The 24,590-nt window shown below is 26.7% G+C and overlaps 2 protein-coding genes across 2 annotated transcripts; both read right to left on the bottom strand.

The window, feature by feature from the left end:
• Positions 1-104: 104 nt before the first annotated feature.
• LOC111036024 (protein misato) lies at positions 105-4,785 on the bottom strand. Its single transcript, XM_022317902.1, has 8 exons — positions 4,359-4,785; positions 4,197-4,280; positions 2,075-2,288; positions 1,627-1,880; positions 1,120-1,404; positions 724-1,034; positions 397-611; positions 105-317 (listed from the first exon to the last, which is right to left on the bottom strand). The coding sequence occupies exons 1-8, from the start codon at positions 4,437-4,439 to the stop codon at positions 109-111; spliced, it is 1,653 nt and encodes a 550-aa protein (XP_022173594.1). The 5' UTR covers positions 4,440-4,785; the 3' UTR covers positions 105-108.
• A 2,070-nt stretch (positions 4,786-6,855) lies between these two features.
• Positions 6,856-17,015, bottom strand: LOC111036250 (folate transporter 1-like). The gene is made up of 9 exons (XM_022318220.1): positions 16,674-17,015; positions 15,773-15,943; positions 15,397-15,613; positions 13,112-13,251; positions 10,677-10,820; positions 10,519-10,612; positions 10,238-10,430; positions 9,164-9,305; positions 6,856-7,504 (listed from the first exon to the last, which is right to left on the bottom strand). The coding sequence occupies exons 1-9, from the start codon at positions 16,800-16,802 to the stop codon at positions 7,418-7,420; spliced, it is 1,317 nt and encodes a 438-aa protein (XP_022173912.1). The 5' UTR covers positions 16,803-17,015; the 3' UTR covers positions 6,856-7,417.
• Between the last annotated feature and the right edge of the window lie 7,575 nt (positions 17,016-24,590).

The following is a 24,590-nucleotide window of genomic DNA, read 5'->3' as shown; positions in this document are numbered from 1 at the left end:
AATAATAATAATATCGTATTTAGATGTAAAAAAATTTATTTATTTATTTTAAATATTAATATTTTAGTTTTTGACATAATATAATCTTCCGAAAAACTAATTGATAAGTTATAAACAGTCGTTTATTAAATAATTATCACTCAAAACAAAAAGATTTTCGAGAGTTTCTTTATAATCCATTACATCAATCTCATTGTTAAACATGTGACTCAATTTTGAGCCCTTTACTTTACTAGAATCATTCTTCAAAGCTATGAACATATCTCTCATTGAATTACTGTTATGTAAACCACTAATAGCTGCACTTTTCGCGACCACTAATTTGAAAATTAATAAAACACAAAGCATTAATATTGACAATATTTTTTGATTTTATCATAAAAAATCAATAGTTACCAGAAGTAGATGATCTAGATGATGATTCTACAAATCCATGCTGATTAATAGATTGAGAAAATATATTAGGGAACGGTGCTATGGTTTCTAACGATGAATCAAATGAATGAACTTCTGTCATTCGTACATGATCACAAAAAGATATAAATAATTTGAGCAAATCGCCAGGTGATGTACAATGATGAGAGGGATTTTTTGAATCTCTAATGAGATTACTGAAATTAAAAAAAAAAAATATAGATATAATAAATAATAATAGTAATTATTTACTAGCTATATTATTATACAATTTGATACAACAAAACTTGATAATCACTAAATACTAACTTTGAGTACAGCATGTTTTCAGTTATGCCTCTTAAAACAATTGTTTGGGCCACAGACATTTCTGTAGTACACTGAGGTGAAATGGGTTTCCATAAGGGTAATTTTGCATCCTGTAAGTAATCAAGTAAATTTGACTTTGATTCAAATCCAAGAGGGAGTTGTATTGAAGCCGATACAGCTTTTCGCCCCAAAGGGGTCAACCTGGTACACATATTTTGCATACTACTGTTGTCAAAACGACTTCTATAGCCCAATGTAAATGTGTCTATAGCTGATGCTAAAATAGCACTGGAATGATAATCTAAATTGCTCTAAAATGTAAATTGTAAATAAATCAAACCATTATTAGATAAATCATTAAGACATGTGTATAAATGTATTATAGTTACACTTTACCTTGTAAGATAAGTAATCCAAACTAAGATGATTTTGGCTCTTTATCCATCCACCGGATGATGTAGTCAATGGCACAAACATATTTGAATGTTCGAATAGTGAAGAAAATAATAATGAGGTGTTAACTGCTTGTAACTCGGAATTTTCATCTTCAAGAATATAATTATCTGACATTACAGGCATAGCAATAATATTTTTGTTGGAATACTCGTCTTTTAAGTATTCTAATGCCTTACAAGCTAAACCACCAAAGCCATTCAACGAATCCATTGAAGTATGGAATCCCTAAATCATAAATATAAAATTAACTTATAATATTATTTAAAAAAACATATATGAGCAGAATAATTTTGGCAATTTAAACAGACAATTGAAAATCATTATCAGCCAATATTGCGATGACAATAATTGCTGACATATGGCTAGTATCTAATTAATTAAAGATACAGTGTTTTACTTTTCAAAATTAATTGTAAGACATTGCTCAAAGCTCAAAACTTAATGTACCTGTAAATAATCACATTCTTCCGCATATAATCTTAAATTATCAGTCCAAGTTTCTTTCATTTTATATGAATCCCATAATCCAAGTCCTTGTGCAAAGTTATTAAACACATTACTTGAATCATTGTGTTTATACTCATCGATTGATGTAATAGTTCTTGGATGAAAACGAGCTTTCAAAAAATCTGACCAAATTTTAACATCGTTATCTAAATTGTATACTTTTTCAGCTATATTTATTTTCTCACTATCACCATCTGAAATATAGTATACAAAACATTTTTATTTTATTTTGCACATCAATTGGTAGGTATTCAAATCGCATTCTTTATTGAGTGAAGAAAAACAAGAAATAGAAAAATTGATTAGAACTGAACAAAAAAAAATCTACCTGACGTAGAAAGAACAATTATACTCAAAATAACCATCATGAACTTAAGTTAAAACTTACCTATAAATAGTTCTTGTTTGGCTAGGTCGGAAAAAAATTCATTGCTAGGAATTTTTTCTTCTTGTATAGTTTGAATTTTAGTTGAAGAATTAAATATCTCTTCATCTGTATTGCTACAGTTTAGATCATATAAGCCTCCGTGTACATCTGGCAATTGGTAAAAACTGTTCTTAAGATCAACACACAGCATACGAGGAGTATAGGTAACCTCGCCCTATTTTACAATTTTAATTAATCATCATTATCTTAAGTTTAAGTTATATTTATGACAACATTTTTTCTCAAATGTCTAATACTTAATACATTTTATTTAAGAATAATGTAATTAAATATGTTAGTAACCAAATACAATTTTGGTTTATTCAGTATTTCTAGATTCAAATTTTTTTTATTAATATTATATAATAATAGATTATACATTACTTAAGTACCTTAAACAAATAAATAAATTTATATATTATTATTAGAATGAATCTTAGTCCTATTATTTAATATTATAATCACCCAGTTGGTATTTGTGCATTCATGATAAAAATAGGTTAATGAGTATGAATGAACCAACTATATTTTAATATTTACCTCAATTTGTTTTTATTCTATTGTTGTTAAACATGATTAACTTTGGTTCTCCAAGTTGCTATTAAATAATTATAATTTTATATATGAAATTGGATCATTGCTTAATATTGCAGCTACAATTGTTAACTAAATAACAATACCCTTTCATAAGTTAATAAGTAATAATTTTACTAATGAACATAACATCTCATTTCATTGATCATAATTGTAGGTATTTTTTTCATTTTTAAGTTTTATCAATAAAGTCAATTAATTATTCAGTTAGTTTTTTCTAAAAATCTACACTTACTTTCTAGTTTTCTAATTTTTAAATTAATATTAATAATATATATACTATAGTAATATAGTAGAGTTGAATTTCTAATATACAGCCTTATAGGTAGGCTTGCCATTTGTCCCGGTTTGTCCGGGACAAACCTGATTTTAACAGCATGTCTCGGCCGGTCATTAATTTTGTCCCGGTTAATGGAAGCCGAGTGAAAATAACTTTAATATTGTATTATTTAATAACAAAACATGATTCAATATTGTACATAATATTATTACATCATTATATGATTATCGTATTATGTTATCTAAAGTTTCAGGTTTATTTGTTATCCTGTCTCTATGCGATTAGTCTTTAGATATAATATAGAATACAAAATATAATTTTATGTTAAAAAAATTGTATTGGTTTATTAATTTTAAATAAAACAACGGATATTTATTATTTTCATGTATCCATATAATTATACTAACAATACTAAAAAAAAAAAAGATCTAATAATATGATGTCCCGGTTTGGTGATTTTAAAATCTGGCAACCCTACTTATAGGTAATAGGTAGCTATTAAAGAAAATAAATAATAATATAAGATTAGTCATATCATTAGAATATTTGGCGACCAACTGATTGTTTTATTAGTTTAAAACTAAATCAGTTATTGCTTTTCTGGGAGTATGATTAAAGATGATATTTAATTGAGGATTATTGCTTTTTTTTTATTTTTTATTTAGAACTCGGAATTTTTCCAAGTATAGCTGACAATATGAAAATCATAGACATAAAAAGACTTCATATTGTCTGTTTCTCTCACACATGTTGGCTTCATTATGTTATGAGATAAACATCTATTATTCCCGATCTACTAATTTATATGTCTATGATAAAACTACAAATTGACAGTGCACACATTTAACTGATAATCATAGAACTTATGATAGAAGTTTTGAACTATAAATGTATCATACTAATTACCAAGAAAACATTTTTATCAAATTCATTTATTAATTATTACTTTAAAAAATATGTTTCTGACTTCAAAGAAATCACTCTGAGGTCCAATAAGTATACTACAATAGTATATACTAATCATAATATTTCATTTTGTTACTACTTATTAGTTATTACTTCTTACTCTATTAGGTACCTACCTGTTTTATATTACTAACTTTGAAGACAATTATTAACATTTTATTATTTTCTTAAGAACATAGTAATATCTGATCATAAATTCTACAAGTAAAAAATATTGGGACAAATAGTTTTATATTTACCCACCTTTAAATTTACACCTTCCCTATACAAGACATCATGACATATTTCCAGTGACTTATTGTTTTCTTCATAAGTAAAACTTGCCTCCTATAAAATAGATCATTTTAATATTTAATAATTTAATTTAACTAATAATAGTAGTGTGTAAGCGCAGAGAAAAGAAACCTGTAAATTCCAGAAGTGAGTGCCAATAAAATTAGAATAATGACCAAACTGCAATGTTATAATTTCACGAGTTGAATTCATTTTTAAAAAATGAAAAAAATTGCTTAATATTGTAATATTATTCAATTTAAAATATAATTTATTTGTAGCCTGCTAGTTTGTAATTTGTTTTGTTATAGTAGCACCGACTTCAGACTTGAAACTATTGTATAAGGATTGCTTGAGCATTTAAATTTCAAAAAATACTATCTGTATTTTGTCTTTGTTATTCAATATTGAGCGTCTGAGCGTGTGAAACAGTGATCTGTGAGCAACATTAGAGATAATATAAATGCATAATATACAACTGTATTACTGTTTATTTAATTTTTATGAACCAGGTAAGTAAATAGTTATGGGCATTCTGCACGACTGCACATGGCGCTTATCAAATATTAATCAGTACTTATGGTAGTTGATATCACCACTATCACGGGCTTAGAAAATGAGTACCACGATTTAAGATAGACTATCTTAAATCGTGATGAGTACGGACTCGGTGTTTACGTCGTAAGTTGCGCCATCTATTGGTATAAATCATAGACATTAGACATTAGTTTATAGGTCTAGTACTAGTATGGTATAAATAACTATGAAGATAGCCTATGCCATATTATACAGATAGTCAATTATAGTAAATTATCATAGTAAATAGGTAATGGGGTTTCGGAAGATTTTCCTAGAACAAATAACGCAATAGAAATAAGGTGTAGGTAATTGTTTTGCAATCTGAGCATAAATAAATTCATACTAATATTAAAAATAATAAGTAAATACCTATCAATATGGATTTGCTATATACTATAGCTAGATAAAATGGTTATTGGATAAATTCCAACATTTAAAACAAATTTGCTATACAATTTTGAAAATAAACCAATGGATATGAAATATTTCATAATTTTCAATTGTTCAATTACACTTATACTTATTTTAATGCATCCGATGATTAATCATTATTTGGGCGATGAATAAATTTACGTACCTACCTAAATACATAACATGTATACATTATATAGTCTTTAAAACATTATATTCAGCAATTTTTAAACTTTGTTGTGCTCCTAAAAACTATTTTTTAAAACTTATTCAAAACGTCATCATATTATATGATAGACTATTATCTTTCTCTTCTCCTCAGCTCATGTTTAAATATTTGTATGTTTCCAACTGGCAACCATTAAAGTTAAGTATGAGCTGAGCTCTTAATCACTCTTTATAGGTAATAACTAATAAAGTATTCTCTCATCGCTACCGAGTTGTTTTAAACGTGAGGATTATTAGGAATAATTATTTCAAACGTGTAATGCATACCTTCTAGGATCATCCCGCGTTATGGTTTTTTCGTTAGGTCATTAGATGTTTAATAAAGTAATCACAGGCCTCATTCTTAACTTTTTAATTTTAATTAAAATTATGCGATGTACCTACTTGTATAAATATTTAAAATTCTTAAGGGGGTTGCAAACATACAATTTAAGGGGTTCGGTATAGGCAATTATTTTGTTCCGTGCTGCCACTGGTCGTCTTTGTGTATGTGTATTCCCCACCAATCACCCTAATCATATGTATTAGTATATTACGCACCCGTATGCACATGTTATTTAGTCAGTAGTCACTAGTCACTAAATAAAAATATTCAAAACATCGGTTGGAGGACTTTTTCAAATTTAGCAAATTCTCGACGAGGATAAATATTTGACATTTTATAAATTTGTCAACTTTTAATATTGAATATATTAAAAGATATAAAAAATACAATGATATATGCTCCAACCGATGCAAAGTAGACTTGTTTATCAATTATTCAAACATACTTTCTTTTTTTTTAATCGGACCACAAGAAGTACCTAAATTTTGGCAAGTCGCTAAGGTTGTTTTGATGAAAAGTTATAACGTATAGGAATATATATAAATATATAAATATAAATATATTAATATACATACAATTATATCTATGAAGTGGTGTACCCAGGGGGAAGGTTTAGGGGACTTTAGGCTCCCACCATTGGCCGTGTTATGGTATACATCTTATGCAATAAAAAGCAAAGTACAAACCTGCATGATATTTCTGAGAACGGTTTTGAAGAAACATCTTGCGTATATTATCACTTGTTTGTTGATGTTATTACGGTTACGGGGTAAAGTAAAAACGAGCTAGTATAAAGTATAACATATCAAATTCTGTATTACTTTGTTTAGCTCCCGTTTCGTAGAGCGCCCGTTCGTATTTGGCGAGAGTGAGGAGACGTGGGTACTCTTTATGTGTTTCTTGTGTCGTGTGAGTATAGGGAATTTATGTATATATCTAATACGTATGTATTTATGTACATTGTACGTATGCATATTGCACCACCCCGCACAAGACACGGACCATTACAATCAATTAAATCGATTTTTATTTATGAATAATAATTTTTTTTTTCGTTTATTATTTTTAAAATGTTTCAGCGCATTAGGTGCTATTACAAGTACGATACATTACGCATTACAATTACGATTACAATTTAATATTTACATTTATGTTAGTGATTACAGTGCTATAATAATTCATAGTTAGGTTTGACATTATTTGTTGGTTTATTCTTCATCTTCCGATGAGAGCTCTTCAGTGGCTGATAGGAGAATGTCTTGGGGCAGTCGAGGTCGCAGTCGCCTATTTTGGGTTTTCTTTCTTAGTTAGTAATGGCCGGCTCCGTCCGAGTCTTTCAGCTTGGCGTGAAAGTTTTTAAATTGGGTTTTAATCCAGATATTTATTAGGGATATTCCAATATCATTGTGTATTTGGCGATTCCTCATATACCAAGGTGCTTTAAGGCAAATTCTAAGGAATTTGTTTTAGAGGGTTTGGATTTTTTTAATTTTAGTGGGCGAGGCTGTCGCCCAAACAGGGCAGGCATACGTTAGAAGTGGTCTGATTATTGAGGTATATAGGAGAAAGTGATGACTTGTGAATAATAATTAAATATTTAATATTACAATTTACAGGTAAATGTTTTTTTTAAATACAGCATTCTTCGTTATTTCCCAGAATTGGTGAATTTCCAAACAGCCACGATAAATAACAATGCAGACATCGAAGCAAACATCATAGAAACTGAAAATATCTATAAAGTAAAGTTAAACTTTTTATTTTTTGATTTGTTATAATTATGTATAACTGTATGTGTAAGGGTTGTACGTTGTACTCTAGATTAGTTTGGATTTATTAGTCTATCATGTGGTCGTGAACACAAGACTGTGTAATTATATAGACTGTTTCGGGTTGTTACGTACCAATTGGCAATTAGAATTTAGAATTATCTAATTTTAGTGCGTGAAAAAGAAACCTCACTATTAGGCAAGATTATTAAGAGTACCTCCCTACTAAGGTTTCTGTCTCATACAATTTTTTACGTATTACAATCATAAATCGGCGTTGGAAATTCTCAGAAAAGTAGCACATCAAATTAATGGCTTTCGAGGATGACCATAATTTTCTTGGAGAACTTATTACTGCAATACGTTTAAAATTAAATTACTTATATAGATTTCAGGAGTACGCGTTAAAAATCCCGCATTTGCAAATCGTGAGCTAGGGTTTCGATTCCACTCACTCACTATAATATAGTCACAGATATGACATCATCCTAAACATTTGACGAAATAACGTTTATGTGATATGTACAGAGTGTAACAGGAAGACCTGACAAAATAAATCACTTTTGTTATAATTAATATTTTTTAATATATAATTGATTGAATCTATAATGTAACATTTTTTTATTTTTATTTTTTAATAATACTGAAAATTAATAAAATAAAAATGGCCAATTTGTAAACCTATTTTTTAGAAAAATCTTGGTTGTAAAAACATTTATTTAAGTCATGTAGTTTATTTTTAAAACTGTTTGAAATCTCATTATTTTTATTAGGTTATGTTCATACAGTCGTAAAAAAACATTTCAAATTCAAAAAGTATAAACTTTTTTAATAATATTTTGAGAATTTTCGAATAAGTAAGTATTTGTTAAAGTAAAAATTTTTTTTAAAAAGTCATTACTTTTTAAATCAATGAATCTTACTTCAAAAAAATTGAACATTTTTTAAAATGATAAAAAAATAAACTAAATGACTTAAATAAATGTTTTGAAATCAAAATTTGTCTCTAGTAATATGTATCTCTAATAAGAGTCAAAAATAATAATAAGAAATAATACATTTAAAATTAAAAAATATTGATTAGAACCTGCAAAGTTATTTAATTTGTCAGGTCTCCTGTTATAACCTGGACATCAAATTATAGAACATGGTAATTGTCACGACATGTGGTATTTACAATACTACAATAGCCATTAATATATATTTCAACATTTTCCTAATTATGAACAAAAAAAAATAGTGTTTAATTATTTAGTTAGTGAAGGAGAGTCTAAAGACCATGGATCTCTCTCGGACACCCAGACACGGACTTATTGTAAATATGAACTAACATGGTGCATGCCGCATGGTCATATTTTTTAGATTTCATTGAAAAAAAATAGAGATTTAATTGTATGTGGTCATTATCACTATTAGATACGTTTTTAGAGTACCTACATAATAGATATATTTTTTTGATCAACTTGAAGAATAATGGTATAGAAATAGTATTGTTCTAAAGATAGTACCTATACTTGCCTAATAATGTTATAAATACATACAAGTTACATACATATCAACTTTGAAAAAATTTCATTAACCATAGTACACACAAAATTGGTATATACCTATATAAAATAACTTACTTGACTTGTTGTCCCTATTGCAACAATAAAGCCTTGGATAAATAATAATGTATATATTGAGATAATCGACAATGACATGAACATATTAAAACCAAATATTAGTCCATAACTGTCCGGTTTTATATATTTTGCAACTTCAGAGCTAAAATATTAATAATATAAATATATTAGACAGATAAATGGATAATCTACACAGAGGGTTAGATTTGAAAGGGAATTTGTAGAAATAAAACAATTGTCGAGGATTAACACGTACATCGTACACGTTAGGTGATTAGAACACCGATGGGTGAATAGGTGGTAATCGGGGGTGGGGGGGCTCCTCCAAAAGTCCAATATTTATTGTGAAGGGGAAAAGCCACCCACGATTTAGGTTCTTTTGAAAAATAACACCTCCCCCTCCCCTCCCTTCAAACAGTTTCAATGGATTTGCACCCATAGGTGAAATAGGTGGTATAGGCAGTATACTAGTATCAATATATTGTATATTTTATTTCGGAGAGTGCAAGTCAATAAGTTTAAACATATACATTTGTTAAAATTGATCATAACATTTAAATGTGGTTTTTAAAAAATGTTAGGAGATGAATTCCAAAGGAGGCCATTTTATACTTAACACTCAATGCATAAAATTATAATATAAATGATTCCATAAGTTATTACGAGGTAGGCAATTCTTAGAGCAGTTTGAATCTTGGATAACCATTACCTAAATAAATAATATTTCAGAATTTCAGATCAAGAACTTATTTTATTTTACTATAAATGAAAAGTACCTATATTATATACCCTTACCCCCTAAATAACGTGTACCTATCTCTTTTTGTTCTGCGCTTATATCACGACACCCCTTGAAAGAATAGTTGGTCGTTTAAAAAACTTCTTCAGTCAAATGTTTTAAAGAATATTTAGGTTTATAATATTTTAAAAGTGTTGGTACTATTGTAAGGAAGTATAATAGGTAAGTAATAACTAATAAGTTTCAACCGAAATTATGTAACGATTAAAAAAAAATTTGAATTGATTTGCACTTGTACATTTCTGGAAAATGACCAGTAAAATAAAAATACATACGTAGTGATAGTTAACAATACTTGGAAACAAGTACCAAATATTATGTATACTAGATATAATATCCATAACGTATTGCAAGAATATAAAATGAATAATAATAAAGCCAAAACAAATGTTCCAATGGTAAATATAATATCATCAAATTTTTTCCAATCATAGTGCAGGTGACCAACTGAGTATGCACCTGCTGCACCTATTATTAAACAATATAGTTATTCTTTATTTTAGCTAAATAATAGTTATCTATTTTCTAAACACTATAAAAAAATCTGTTACAATACCACAAAGAGTGTGTATAGATTCGGCAGCACCATTCATCAGATCTTTTTTATTATTGTTAACATCCTCCCATAAAACTTGAATAAACAATCCAACCTTAGAGAATAAGGTAACAGTAAAAAAAAAATCAAATTAGAATTATAATACACTTAGTACTTACTATAAAATGACCAACGAATGCAAATATCCACCAAAAACATTTTTTCACTACATAAGTATTTTTGTATGCAGATTTAAAATCATCAAAAATCATCTGCTTAACTTTTGTAATTTTAATTAATTTTGAAGTTTTAGGAACATTATTCTATAAAGTATATAAATCAATTAAAATGTTTCAAACAAATGGAATTTGTCGTAAATATTTTAGAATATGTGATATATAATAACATGTTTTTTGGTATACTATATTACTTCTACACTCTTATGTAGGGAGAATTTAATAAACCTACAAGTAAACGGTATACTCACAAATCATAAACTATGTGGGAATATATTATATATGTATAAAACTATAAACTATTGTTATATCTCTGCAATGATAATCAATAACAATTTTTTTTTGTTTGTGATTATTAATAAATTAACTTATTGATTAGAAAAATATATTAAATATATATATATTTATATTGTATTTATAAACAATAGATATTTTAGATTCTGAGTGGAAAGATGAATGTATTGATACGTAATACCATTACAATGTGTGTTTTTTATGATTGTTTAGTAGTCTAGTGTCTCTATACAAGGTTTATAGTAGAAAAATATAACAAAAATTATACAAGTTAGTTTGTAATTAAAAATGTATAAAATGTTCAATTTTTTAGGCAAGGCTCGATAATTTAAAACAAAACCTAAGGGTATAAGTAATATTATTATACTGAAACAAAAAAATATAAAAAATATATTATTACAATTTTTTATTTTTAGATAATTGAAGTTTTGAAATTCAAACTTTGACAAAATTAGATATTAAAACAAGGAATAAATAATTTAATTCTTTTGTTGTATCCAAAAATATGATTTGAGGGGCTTTGAAACTTTTACGTTACTAACAATTTTATTTTATTTTAAATCAGTCCACAATGACATTTTTAAAATATTTAGATTAATTATTTTAAGCTCATAATTATTCTAACTCAAAAGCTAATACCTTAAAATAATTTAACAATTAATAATATATGATAAACATGTATAGCATATTATATAATAGAAGGAAAGGGTGTACGATGGCCCCACTAACATAATAGTGTTAATAATATTGGCCCTCCACTAATGCTCCTATGAGTATAATTAACTATTAAATATGAATGAAAAACTAAAATATATGCTTGTAATATATAATAATATACAGTGAAACCTCTAAATTCGGATACTCTCGATCGCCGTCATTTTGTTCATTATTTAGAGGTGTCCGCTATTCAGAGGGAAAAAAATTGTTGATAATAACTCCGAGAAATTAATAATAACATAATATATACACAATTTATATAATATGTTTAATAATGACATAGGTACCTATGTATATTTGTATTATTTTTACTATAAATAAATAAATATCAGTTGTACCTACATATTATTATTATTTAAAATGATGATATTATTATGTATGTAAAAATTAATGAAAATGTAAATGTTTTTTCTTTTAGACTTAATCTTTTTCGTTTACTAGCCATTTTACTAACAAACGTTTACTAACACGTTTTAGAATACATCCGTATGTAATAGAATCACTAACACAACTAAATACGAGTTAGATAACATCACAGAACATAAACTAGAAAAATGTTTTCATCAACACATTAATGGACGGATAAGATAAATTTTTATTGTACATAGTACAATAATTAACAGTCCGAAAATTAGACTAGATAGAGAGATTGTTATTTATTAAGGCATTCCACGATTATTCTTAATTATGATAAAAATTGTCAAAATCAAAAATTAAATTACCATAAAAGTGTCCATTATTTAGAGTGTCCGGTATTTAGGGGTGTCCGTTAAGGGAGGTTTCATTGAAGTATATATTTTAGTAAATTAGCTATATACAATTATTTTTTTTTTATGTTTATTTTTTTTTTTTTATCAGCTTTATTATCAAATTTATTCTTACGTGAGACGTGTTTTATTCCTAGAGCAATTATCTATAAATTACTTCTATAAATTTATTCGAATAATATTTCGCACCAGTTACTGACAGGTAGTGTTACTTAGAGAGCCTTGTAAAATGTGGTAAGTAGTACATTTGATGAATATAACTTCAGTCTTAAAGTTGTGGTTGGGCGTTCAATATGTTTGTTGACGAGTGATGTCAGTCCTCTTGAGGAAGTAAACAAGAGTCAAGAGTCAAAGTAAATTAGTTGATATGAGTAAATTAGGATTATATAGAAGGAAAAGAGATAATATTAATATACATTATACATTTATATCTTCATTTATATATAAACATTTTTCACCTAACTGGTGAAATATTAAAATTGGCCTGCCTAAAATCTTGCACATCTGGAAAAAAACTGAAATTACGCTGCTGCTTAAACCCCCCCCCCTTTTCATAATCATAAGCCATTGTAACAATATAATTTATTCAAAATAACATACTGCTGCATTTTCAGGAATGGTAACTTCATTATCAGATTGATGCAACTGAATGTTTTCTCTAAATTCCTTTTTTGTATGAAAATAAAGACTGTGTTTCACTTTTGGTAAAAAAAATGCCCAAATCGTTACAAATGAAGTACCTAGAAATAAAATAACAATTAAAGTTATTAAAACTATATATTAATATTGTTGTTGTATTTTAATATTAATTTCAGTTTTATAAGTAGGTACAGGAACCTATAGGCTATATGTATAAACCTACTTATCTATTAGTTAATAATGAGTATCGAGTGAGCACTTGTCTAGATCCAGTACAAATTAAATTAATAATATAAAAAAAAATTTGAAAATATCGAGATAATTTTAATTATTAAGTTCAAGTACCTACAATATATGTTTAATTAAAATGTAACAATAACAACTAAATGCATACTGTGTACTGTAAATATGCATGTACGTCAGAACGACTGTATCTCTAAGTTACCAATAATACATTTATTAATTATAAATAGACTAAAGAATTTGGATTCTATCACTCTATATGACTATATAAAATCTCTTAAAATGAAACAAAAAAGCTCTAAAATCTAAATTAAAGCAGTGGACGATGGACGGGAGTCGTTTGGGACGCACAGAATATAAATATCCTGATTGCGTCCAAGCACACATTGGTTCACAAAATAAAGTATAGTTTATAAAATAGGAATATATAGGTAATATAGAAATAAAGGTTTATATAATCATGTATTTGCATTAAAATGAATTACAATTAACATACACACATTTAAATAGCCAAATTCATAAGAGGCAAGCAGTTTTAGAATAAAAATAAATACTCATAACTCAACAATAATTTTATGTAACATTAATAACTCTTATAATATGATATATATTGTATATACATCGATGAAACAGAGGTCGATATATCATGGTATCGATAATGGGCATGCAATATATCGAAATTTCGATACATCGATGATCAACGAATTTTTAGCCCAACACACTAGGCCAACATGTTACTTTTAATTCTGACTCTCCATTCAGATATTTTTTTAAATTAAGTATTTTTACCTGCAATATCCGAGTTGCATCGAATGATTAATATTTTTATAAATAGAGAAACTTCTTTCGACATCAACAGAAACCATGGCCGTGAATTTTAAATATACTATATATTTAGTCTTGTGTCATATCTTCTGAGATTCCCTGAAGTTTTTACATGATTTAAATTGCAGATACAGTTTCAATTGTGTTTCAAATTAACATTTTTATCAAATACGTTTTTTAATTTTCTGACAATCAATTTTCTTATTTTATCTGGAGCCTGTTTAAGTAATATTGTTCCATTTTGTGTATTGTGCTAATCAATTGTATTAATACTAAATTTTTTTAATGGGATTATACTAGGTACTTAACATTTTACAAGTACCTACTTAAAAGTCAAAAAGCACAAAAAAATTTTAAAAAATTTTTTTTTAAAAAACTAAAAAAATGTCATGCATTTTATTGTTGCTAAACATTATAAATCAATTTAAAGGTGACATAGCTTCGTTTTAGAAACAAAATAAAATGTCTACAAAATCCAAACTCTACTTATAAATTTTAATTGAGTTTCTTATAATATCAAAGAAGTAGGTACAAGGAGGTTATAATATAACGATAACAGACACTACGTTTTCAACTATATTTTTATTAAAAATATGCATTTATACATAGAAAATGAACTTCTAAATAACATAATTATTCAATAAGTATATTGTTATTCAAAATACTTATGCATTTTATTTTGTACTGCATATTATTATAAAATAATTATACAGTATAATGATTCAAAATATGGATGGCCATATAGGGCCATGACGGCTCACCTAACCCTGGCATGACATACCTATTCAAATATTCTAATATTTTCATACCAGATAATATAATATGATATCAACTATCAATTAAAATAAATTGTTTAAACTTAATAAAAGTAGAATTGTTATATCATAAGTAAAGGTAATATAATTACTTTATCTAATTAACAGATACTTATTACAAATCATTTAGCATAATGTCATAACATAAGTGTGATCAGGTTGGTCTAACATCTACTTATCCTATACTCAAAACTTTATAGTTAAATGCATTTCACTAATTTTCTACCAAGTTTTAATATGTTTATATCAAATTCAGTAAAATAATTGTCATACATTGTATCAAAAGTCTTGTTATCAATAAATTCAAGCAAAAAGTTACAATGGTACTTTTATGAACACAATTATTAATTTAATGATACATACTTAAAATACTAATGTACAGTAGATAATCCTGGTCCAATAGATTAGTGGAAACAATAATTTGTGCAATTAAACCAGACAGGAATCTGCCGAATAATATAGATGCTTTCACTAAACTGGTGATTTTTTGATATAATTGTTTGTTGTCGACCTTGGCATACAAATATGTGGTGAATGCAACTTCTGATGCATAAAAAAATCCAAAGAAAATCTGTCCTATCTATAGTGTTAAATTTAAAAATGATATCGATTTGATTATATTTATTGGTGTTGGTTTGTAATGTAGGTACTATTATGGTATAACTAATGTGTTAATATCTATATAGTATATATAATATTATATATATATGTGAAAGCCTGGATATGTTTCAAATCTCACTTGAACTCTGAATAAACTTGGTGTTCCTAATAATAATAAGTATGTAATAATTCCAGCAATTCCATCTGCAATAATCAATGGTTTGTACCGAAAATAGTCTGTTATTAAGAATATAACAATGGCTAATACTAGACACGAGTAAGTCCCCACAGCATATATCTCTTCATTGATCTACATCAAAATTACAACGATAAAATGTGGATTAATAATTTCTCACTATAAAATATTATATGCATTGTATGTTATAAATATGAAGTATATATAATTATAATTACAATTTTTTGTATACTAGGAATGAATAAATGAATATAATAACTAATAAGCAATAAACTAATAACAATAATTAATTTTTTATGTGTGTATGGAGTTAAAAATTGTACGACGTTATAAAGATAATCACCCGTAATTCAACGATTTCTCATCGAACAATTTTGTTATTTTGTAGTAATTCAAAAACGAATAACCGTAATACCGTAGGTACTTGATATTTTCACGAAATGTTTATTCTTTAATTCTCTAAACATTATAACATATTTTTCAAAATATTGTGATTTTTTTTTAGCTATTGAAAGACATTTGCATTTTTTTTTTTAAATGTCGATAAATGTTTTTTGATTGCTCAAAGGGTTTGAAAATGTAAAAGAAGGTTTCTCGTATGTAGCTTATATTATAACCAAAAAATCTAAAAATCTAAAAACAGTTTTTTTTTATAGATGTTTTAAGTTCAAATTTGGACGTAATTAGATATTCAAACGAAGAATAACGATTTCCGTTATTTTGTTGTGATTTCGTGGGTACTTGAAACTTTTAAAGAATATTTTTAGCAAAAATTAATTCAACCTACTGTATTACTTTAAGTAAAATAAATTACTTTAATGGCAACAATATTAAGTATAAATACCTGGTTCAATGAAAAATTCATACTTTTCAGGTATGAGGTAATAAACGGTTTAATTGGTCGAATTTCTCTAATCATAGCAAATACACAAACAAGTAAAGATACAGTTTTCCAATTTTCTCGTGAATCCATGATTTAAAAATTGATAAAACAAATATTTTAAATAAAACTATTAAGGATAATGATTACATAAAAAAAGTTATACAAATTAATTGTCAGTTTATTTAACGATGTTATCAATCTTAGAGTGTTCAACTTGGTTGCTATTGTAGCATTGTATTAGGAACCATTCCTTACAATTTAGTTGATTAGGTACTAACTAGTGGATACGACAGTACTCGACAAATCAAAAATAAATATACTTATATGTTTCGCGCGTTCGTGCACTCCCGCTACCGTCAACTGCTAATGTAAATCACCTTGAGAAACTTAAGATTTTGTTTTAAACTTATTCAATACTTTTCAATTTATTAGCATGTTTGTGCGTTGTAATTATTATATATATTATGACAAAATGATACTAATTGGAGGCGTAACAATTATGAAGGCACAACAATTGTTTAACGGACTGAAAATGTATTAAATATTATATTAGATTAAATACATTTATAATATATAATATAATGGCATTTAAGTACCATCATCGTGTCGATCATAAGTACTTTAGTGTGGGGCTGAATATATTTTAATTTAGTACCTACCTAATATAAGTATTAAAGTATTCATAATTATTCATAATTTATATGACATAAAATCCATTATATGCGATTTCATTAATATTACTAGCTGGAAAACCAGTAATACGCAATAGTTTTAACTTTTAAATAAATTATTGGTTTACAAATGTGTCACTTTTGTGGGGTGGTGTCTTATACTTTCCCAAAGTTCAGAAAATTCTTAAGTTCGGTCGTGGGTTCCTATACTTTCTATAGATGATTTGTCATTATAATCAGTTATAGACTATTATAGTTTCCTATCGTGTATGACTCGGAGTTACCTAGCGTCAGGGATGGGCGAGATACTCAAAAATCAGTATCGCGATAATCAGTATCTAGATACTTGGATTTGGAGTATCGAGATACTAGATACTCGATACTTACATTATAAGTATTTAGATACTCGATACTTACATTTTAAATATTTAGATACTCGACGCATTTGAAAAAATTAGTCATAGCCTACGACGCATAGGATTTTTTAAAAATTTTATTTATACACAATTAGGTTGGCTGTGAATCTAGACAAATCCATTTAACTTTAAAATTTCTAATATTAATTAAGTATAATATTATAAATATATTATGATAAGTCATCATTGTTAAATTACATTTAATCAATTAAATAATAATAATAAAATATAGATAGGTATCATATCATATTCTTATTTCTTTTTAAAAATACTAATTTTTCAAAAGTATTGTCGGATAATTCATTTTATTTATTCCTAGTAGTATTATGATAAAATTAATTTTTTAAAGGATCGAGTATTTTTTGACAAAATTATGTTGTGAAATATTCGATACATTGTCTATAAGTGTATCGCGATACTCGATACTTCATATAATTGTATCGAGATACAAGATACAAGATACAATTGCATCTAAGATACGTGTTTTAGATACTTGTATCGAAGATACTGCCTAACCCTGCTTACCGTTCGGTCAAATAAGACTCTAAAAGTGCGCTTCGAGGGTGTGCTGCTGAGTCTCGTATATATATTTTGTTTACTAGCTATTATAAAATCACCGTATAAACGACAATAAACGTAAATGTGTGTATAGTAATTTAGTGGTTGCTAAAGTTGCTCTGGGATGATAATCTATAAATTGTTCTGAAATGTTAATAATTTCTAATAAATCAAACCGTTTTAAAATATTTATAAATTAATAATGTTTTTTATATTATATTATAGTTACACCATGGTATATAAGATAAGAATTCCAAATTAAGATGACTTAGACTATTTATGACTATCCTCCTTAGTCAATAGCAGTCAATAATCCAGATATAATATTTGAATGTTTAAATAATGAAGTGTTAACTGCTGAGTTAAGCTTTTTTTGGACAAACTATTCCTTGCTAATATAGCCAAATATAGTGGTCCCAGTTTACAGACAGGCTTCTAATTAAAATTTTCACCAATTACCAAACTAAAATGTTTATATCTGATATCTTATGGACGATAAGATGATTTTTAAGATTAGAAAGTAGATATTTAATGTTTGATATTCATTGCGATTACAAGATGGTTTTACACTTGAACCGTATATCAGCACGTTCGAATTGAAAAGCTTATAAATAATAATATGTTAATATACATATTACGTATCGATATCATTTTGTGGTTTTAACCAAAAATTATTGAAAAGTATATTACCTAATAATTTTATTCTAACAGCTTGTATCCATCAAGTCAACTGCAATAATTTGAGTTGTACACTTCTAGTCTCTAGGCACTACTGCAATATAGGTACTATATTAGTATACTACTTTATATATTGTACAGTTACGGTGCCTGGTCACAGGGAAAAATAATAATAAACATACAACATTAAATCACACATCAGAATCTAAAACAAAAAACCATTTACGGCAGCGACTTCTGGTCACAAAATAATAAACAAGTACCATGAGAAGTTCATACTGCTATAATAATTGCTAACCCGAGAAAAAATTTAAAGCGATTGTGACAGATGGCGCTGTCGTTATTGTCCGGATCCGTTGACCGGATGAAGAGTCTAAAAATTCTCCAGCTCAAATCGGAGTCTAATACAGTACGGTTTATTAGATTTTGAGCGGAGCAATGATGTGATTAAAATGTGTGTGTGTTTGTGTACACGAGAAGTAGAATGATTCTTTAATTTTCAACTTAAGTAACTTTTCTAGTGAAAAAGTGAAATTAGTTGGTGCATTTGAGAGATAAAAATAAAACATTTCCGTCAAAAACAAAAAAAAAAAATTAGGAAATACTTGAATTTTTACGCAGATCAAATTTCCACTTCTGACAAAGATTTTGTTTTTTTGATCCTATATTTCAAGAAAAAAAAAATAACCTTAGTTACATAATTATTTTACAGAATATTTATATTAACTTTTTACTAACCACTATACAATTTTCAACATATTTTGAATCTTTTTGAGCTATTTATATCGACATTTTAAATATTAAAATTTTTTTCTATATATATCGATAAAAATGTTGTGCTTTTTCAATAAGTTGTATACAACATTCCTCATCTGTTGTTACATAATTACGTTAAACATATTAAACGTATTTTTATAAGTATTTAAAGTTCAGATAAAAATCATTAAATTAACTAGAATTTGAAAATTATTTTGTTACTAAAAATAATAACATTTTTAATTTGTATAGCTCAGGAAAGCAATGTTTAATATAAGCAGTTCATGCTGTACCCAAAAAATCTAAGAAATATATAAGAACAATTTTTTGTTATAGATATTTCATGTTCAAATTTGGACAAAATTAGATAATTAAACGAAAATTAATGGTTTTAGTTATTTTGTTGTAATTTAAAAATATTAATCATGAGTACTTAAGACTTTTAAAGTATAATATTATATTTTATACATACACTGAAATTTTCAAATGGAATAGCTTCCAAATGCTTCACAAAAAAATTTTAAATCCACTGTATTACTAATTATCATAAAATATACTTAGTAATATAGGCTGACAGACAGTGACATACCGTTTTCATTTAGAATTGTTTTTAGTATGCAATGATAAATCATTGAATTTCAATTTATCACATCCATTAAAATGACCCACCTGACACCTACTGTACAGCAGAGCGGTAACCACTTACCCACCTTATTTTAAATCTGATTATAACTATTACATAGTACAGCGAATTTCTTATAACCACACTGGTTTACGTTTTAAGGGGAAATCTACACCGGTTTGCGCTGGCGAATTTGTAGTTAAGTTGAACTGTGTCCAGCGAAAAAACATTCTGCGCATTTCCACTCGACACCCTGACATCGATACCGGTTCTACTATGGTAGGGTGTCGCGTGTTCCCGTGCAGGACAGACTGACAGAGTATACAAATAATTACGTACTTTTCCACTTTAAGCAACATACCAAATGTACCTACTTGGAATCGATTTTTCAAAGCAATGATTCAAAATTGTTTTTTTTAAAGTGCAAAACGTAGTAGTACATTATTCTATCTATAGAAGTACCTAGCGTTAAACTTGGTTCATTTAGGGACTTAAGGACTTAAAGTATAAACAATTATTAGGTTTCACCAAGGAATTTAAATATTATTTTGTCTTCAGTAGTAACACCCTCTCTCTCAGCAAAGGTGTTATTAGTTATACTTGTTTGTGTTATGATTTCACATTTTCACATAATTTGTTATTTTTTTTTTTTTTTTTTTATTGATCTTAAGCTTCGGCAACTGAGGCCATTAGCTGTAGTAAATTTGTTATTATATACCTAGTAAATAACAAATACTATAGATGGAAATAAAAGGAATAATCTAAAGTATAAACACAAAATATGTAGCAATTGGCTGCTTAAAATTTTTCCTTCGTGTGAATTGGCTATTGCTTACTTTGGACATATTCTATTTTATGCACTTTAAATTATCAATTTTACAATTGATATTTATGGAATCGCCAACCGCCAGTATAATCTCGGAGGGCAAATCATAAAAATTATGATACCTAATAGTTTAGTCATAATGAGTTATTTATGTGATTGGTGATTACACTTGTTATACATTTTTGAACGATTAAAATAAACGTCAAATCTTGTATAGTTATACTTGAAGCACCTAAGTATTTTGGATAACAACTCCGTTTGAAATTCTTGGCTACTTTCCTGTCTATTACTTAAACGTTATAATAATATGAGATATCAGCCTGGGATTATTATTTATCTATCTACTGAAAAGACGATTGTATAGAGCCTATAATATAACCCAATAAAATGGTAAACCGACACTTTGTACTATGTTTATTCATTTATTGTTTGATTTGCATACCGCCGAGGCATGGACACTTTTTATGGTGAATATAAATGGTTGATTATTGATCACGGATTCTGTTTTCACAGTCGTTAATCTGTTAATTTTAATTCTTATTCCTATGCATATATTGTATTTTAAAGGATAATTTCAACACTTTTAAGACAACCTAGTTGAATTCTCAATTATTTAAAACTTATATATGAGTGTTGCAATGACCATTTTCACATTTAAATAAATTAAAAATACCTTGTTGTTCTGGTAAAATAACAAAACTAGTAAATTGTATTTTCATTAATGCATTATTATATAATACATCTAGGTAACCATTCTTTATCCCAATCAATTATAAACAACTTTCAATGAAATTAAAAAATATTTAAGATAATTTTTAAGTATTGTAAGTGTATTATATATTATTTGTTTTTGAATCTGTATGCACATATATATATATTATCATTTATATTTATATACATATTCAATACTGTCTTAACTCATAACTACCTATTTATTATTGTTTGAATTCCACAATGTTAAGTATTTGACTAGTTAGTACATATTTAATATTTTTTTTTTTTTAATATTTACACAAAATATATAATATTTTACAAGATATCTAAAAACGTGCAAACTGACAGCCATATTATACAATTTTGTTGTTACATAAAATACTACTGACTGACCATGAATTTTATATGTGGGTAACTAACTATACAAAGAGTCCTACAACCCTTATTTAAAAACTAAAATAGATATACAGGAATATTTAATGGGATTGATTCTAATAAATGTACTTGTTTCTTTTAATTTATTTTTACTATGTATGATTTTTTGACAGAAACATACAATAAAAACAAGGCCATTTTATGATTTACCTATACACGTGAAGGTGAAATTAAATTTTTGTTTTTGTTGTAACTATATAAACGTCTTCTATTAAACATGAGAAATGAGGATAATACATCTATAAATATTTATGTTGTAAATAATATCTAGTTATTATGTCTATGTTTAAACTGGATGCTTACGAAAAATATTATGCTATAAAAAAACTATAATTAATAATAACATACGCATTCAATCCATTGGTTAGGCTCATGTGAATTAATAATTTCTAAATGTAACTACTGATTACGTTTTACTGAATATAAATACATTTTAACTTGTTTAAATGTCTTTACCCGAAGGTCAGTACAGAACAATACAAAATTAGATATTTGTAAGTTAATTTCTGTTATTAGAAGTACCTTAAGTTAGATAAAGTACCAAGATAATGTTCTGTTCTTCTTCAAAAGGATGTCAGTTCACTATTTACGTCAGCAGAATTAATCTTGTATTGCTAGCTTTAATAGTAGAGTAAACTGACCTACCTACAGGCTAGAATCACATCAAAGTTAAATAATATCATCTAGGTCCTAGGACACCTCATAGGATTTTATCCAATCAGAATAACTATCATTTGCAAATCATTTTGTAATCAAACATAATTTAACCGAAAAATAAAGATTTTAGTTATTTTATTGTAACTTATAAAATATCATTTGTAGTGTTTGAAACTTTTTGCCCTTAAATTATGCTAAGATTTATTGATTATAAAGAAACTATTTTTAAAAAAAATTTAGACTAATTTTAAGTTATTTATACTACAAAAACCGAGTACCTAATAAAATACCTCTACTCTTGTGTATTTTTTTTTGTCAACAATTAATTCAACCTACCTCATTGGCGTATTATCACTAATAGTGGAAAAATAAATAAATTACAAATAGCAATATAAATACATAAAAATCATTAGAATTTTAAACGAACGGCCTATGGTTAGTATCAACTCAGAATAATTTTTCGTATAGGTTATAGTTACTATTGTATATTATTGTACGTATACTATGATTTATAATAGTATTAAAATTGAAAATTGAATAGACCTACTACATACAATTCACGAAGTACAGTACACGCACCTTATTCTATACAGCAGAGCGACTATCCGGGTTTTAGCTTAATCATTTAATTTGAAAATTAAAACAAATAGGTACGATATAATTTTATCATTATAATTAACAATGTCAATAATACAATACAAAAGAAGGTTTCTTCATTACTTATATAGTATTAGTTTTATTAAACTTATAACTTACACATAATTATACCTATATAAATACCTTTTACAATGCGTTTGTTTGATTTATACCAGTGGTATATTGTATGTACCACTTCATATTTTAATAATTATATAGATACCTAAGAATTGTATTTTGGAATGAATGTCAAACATAATTTTACGATGAGTTGATAATTTGATATCAGGAAACATGTTTTCTCAAAACTATTTTAGATATCTTGTAATTTTGGTTTTTAATTTAACTTTAAAATACACTGTAGCTATTTATTATTGTATCGTGTACTGTAGTAAATGTATAGAATTATAAATCTAAATATATATTATTAATGTTTTACTCGCGGTTCCTGCCAAATCATGATTTGATTCTTAGGGTTTTTACGGTATTTAGTGAGTAATTTACAATCGTTGTAACATAAAATAATATAGCCACGTAACATCATAGGTGAGTTACAATATTAGGTAAATTATTATCTTATACACACATGTATTCATTGTATATTAGTATACTGTTGTTGATTAATAATTAAAGATGGATGCCGCGGATGCAGATAAATCTGGTAATGTTAGGTAATTGATAGCACTATTAAAAGTAGACAAAATTATAGATCGCCAGTTCGTGATTATTATTTTAATGATTATTAATTATTAGTTATTCGTATACAGTTAAAATTTAAAAAAAAAACTATTATTTTAATCCTATGTAATATTAATATATTTTATCATCATAAATTGCATACATGACGTATACACATTCATTATAATGATTTTTTTTGTTTTAATTATATTTTCAGAATATTGCTTACTA

This window comes from Myzus persicae, unplaced genomic scaffold (genome assembly GCF_001856785.1).
Source record: "Myzus persicae strain clone G006 unplaced genomic scaffold, MPER_G0061.0, whole genome shotgun sequence".
Lineage (NCBI taxonomy): Eukaryota > Metazoa > Arthropoda > Insecta > Hemiptera > Aphididae > Myzus > Myzus persicae.
Note: the sequence above shows the minus strand (reverse complement) of the source record. Positions and strands in the feature narration are given on the sequence as shown.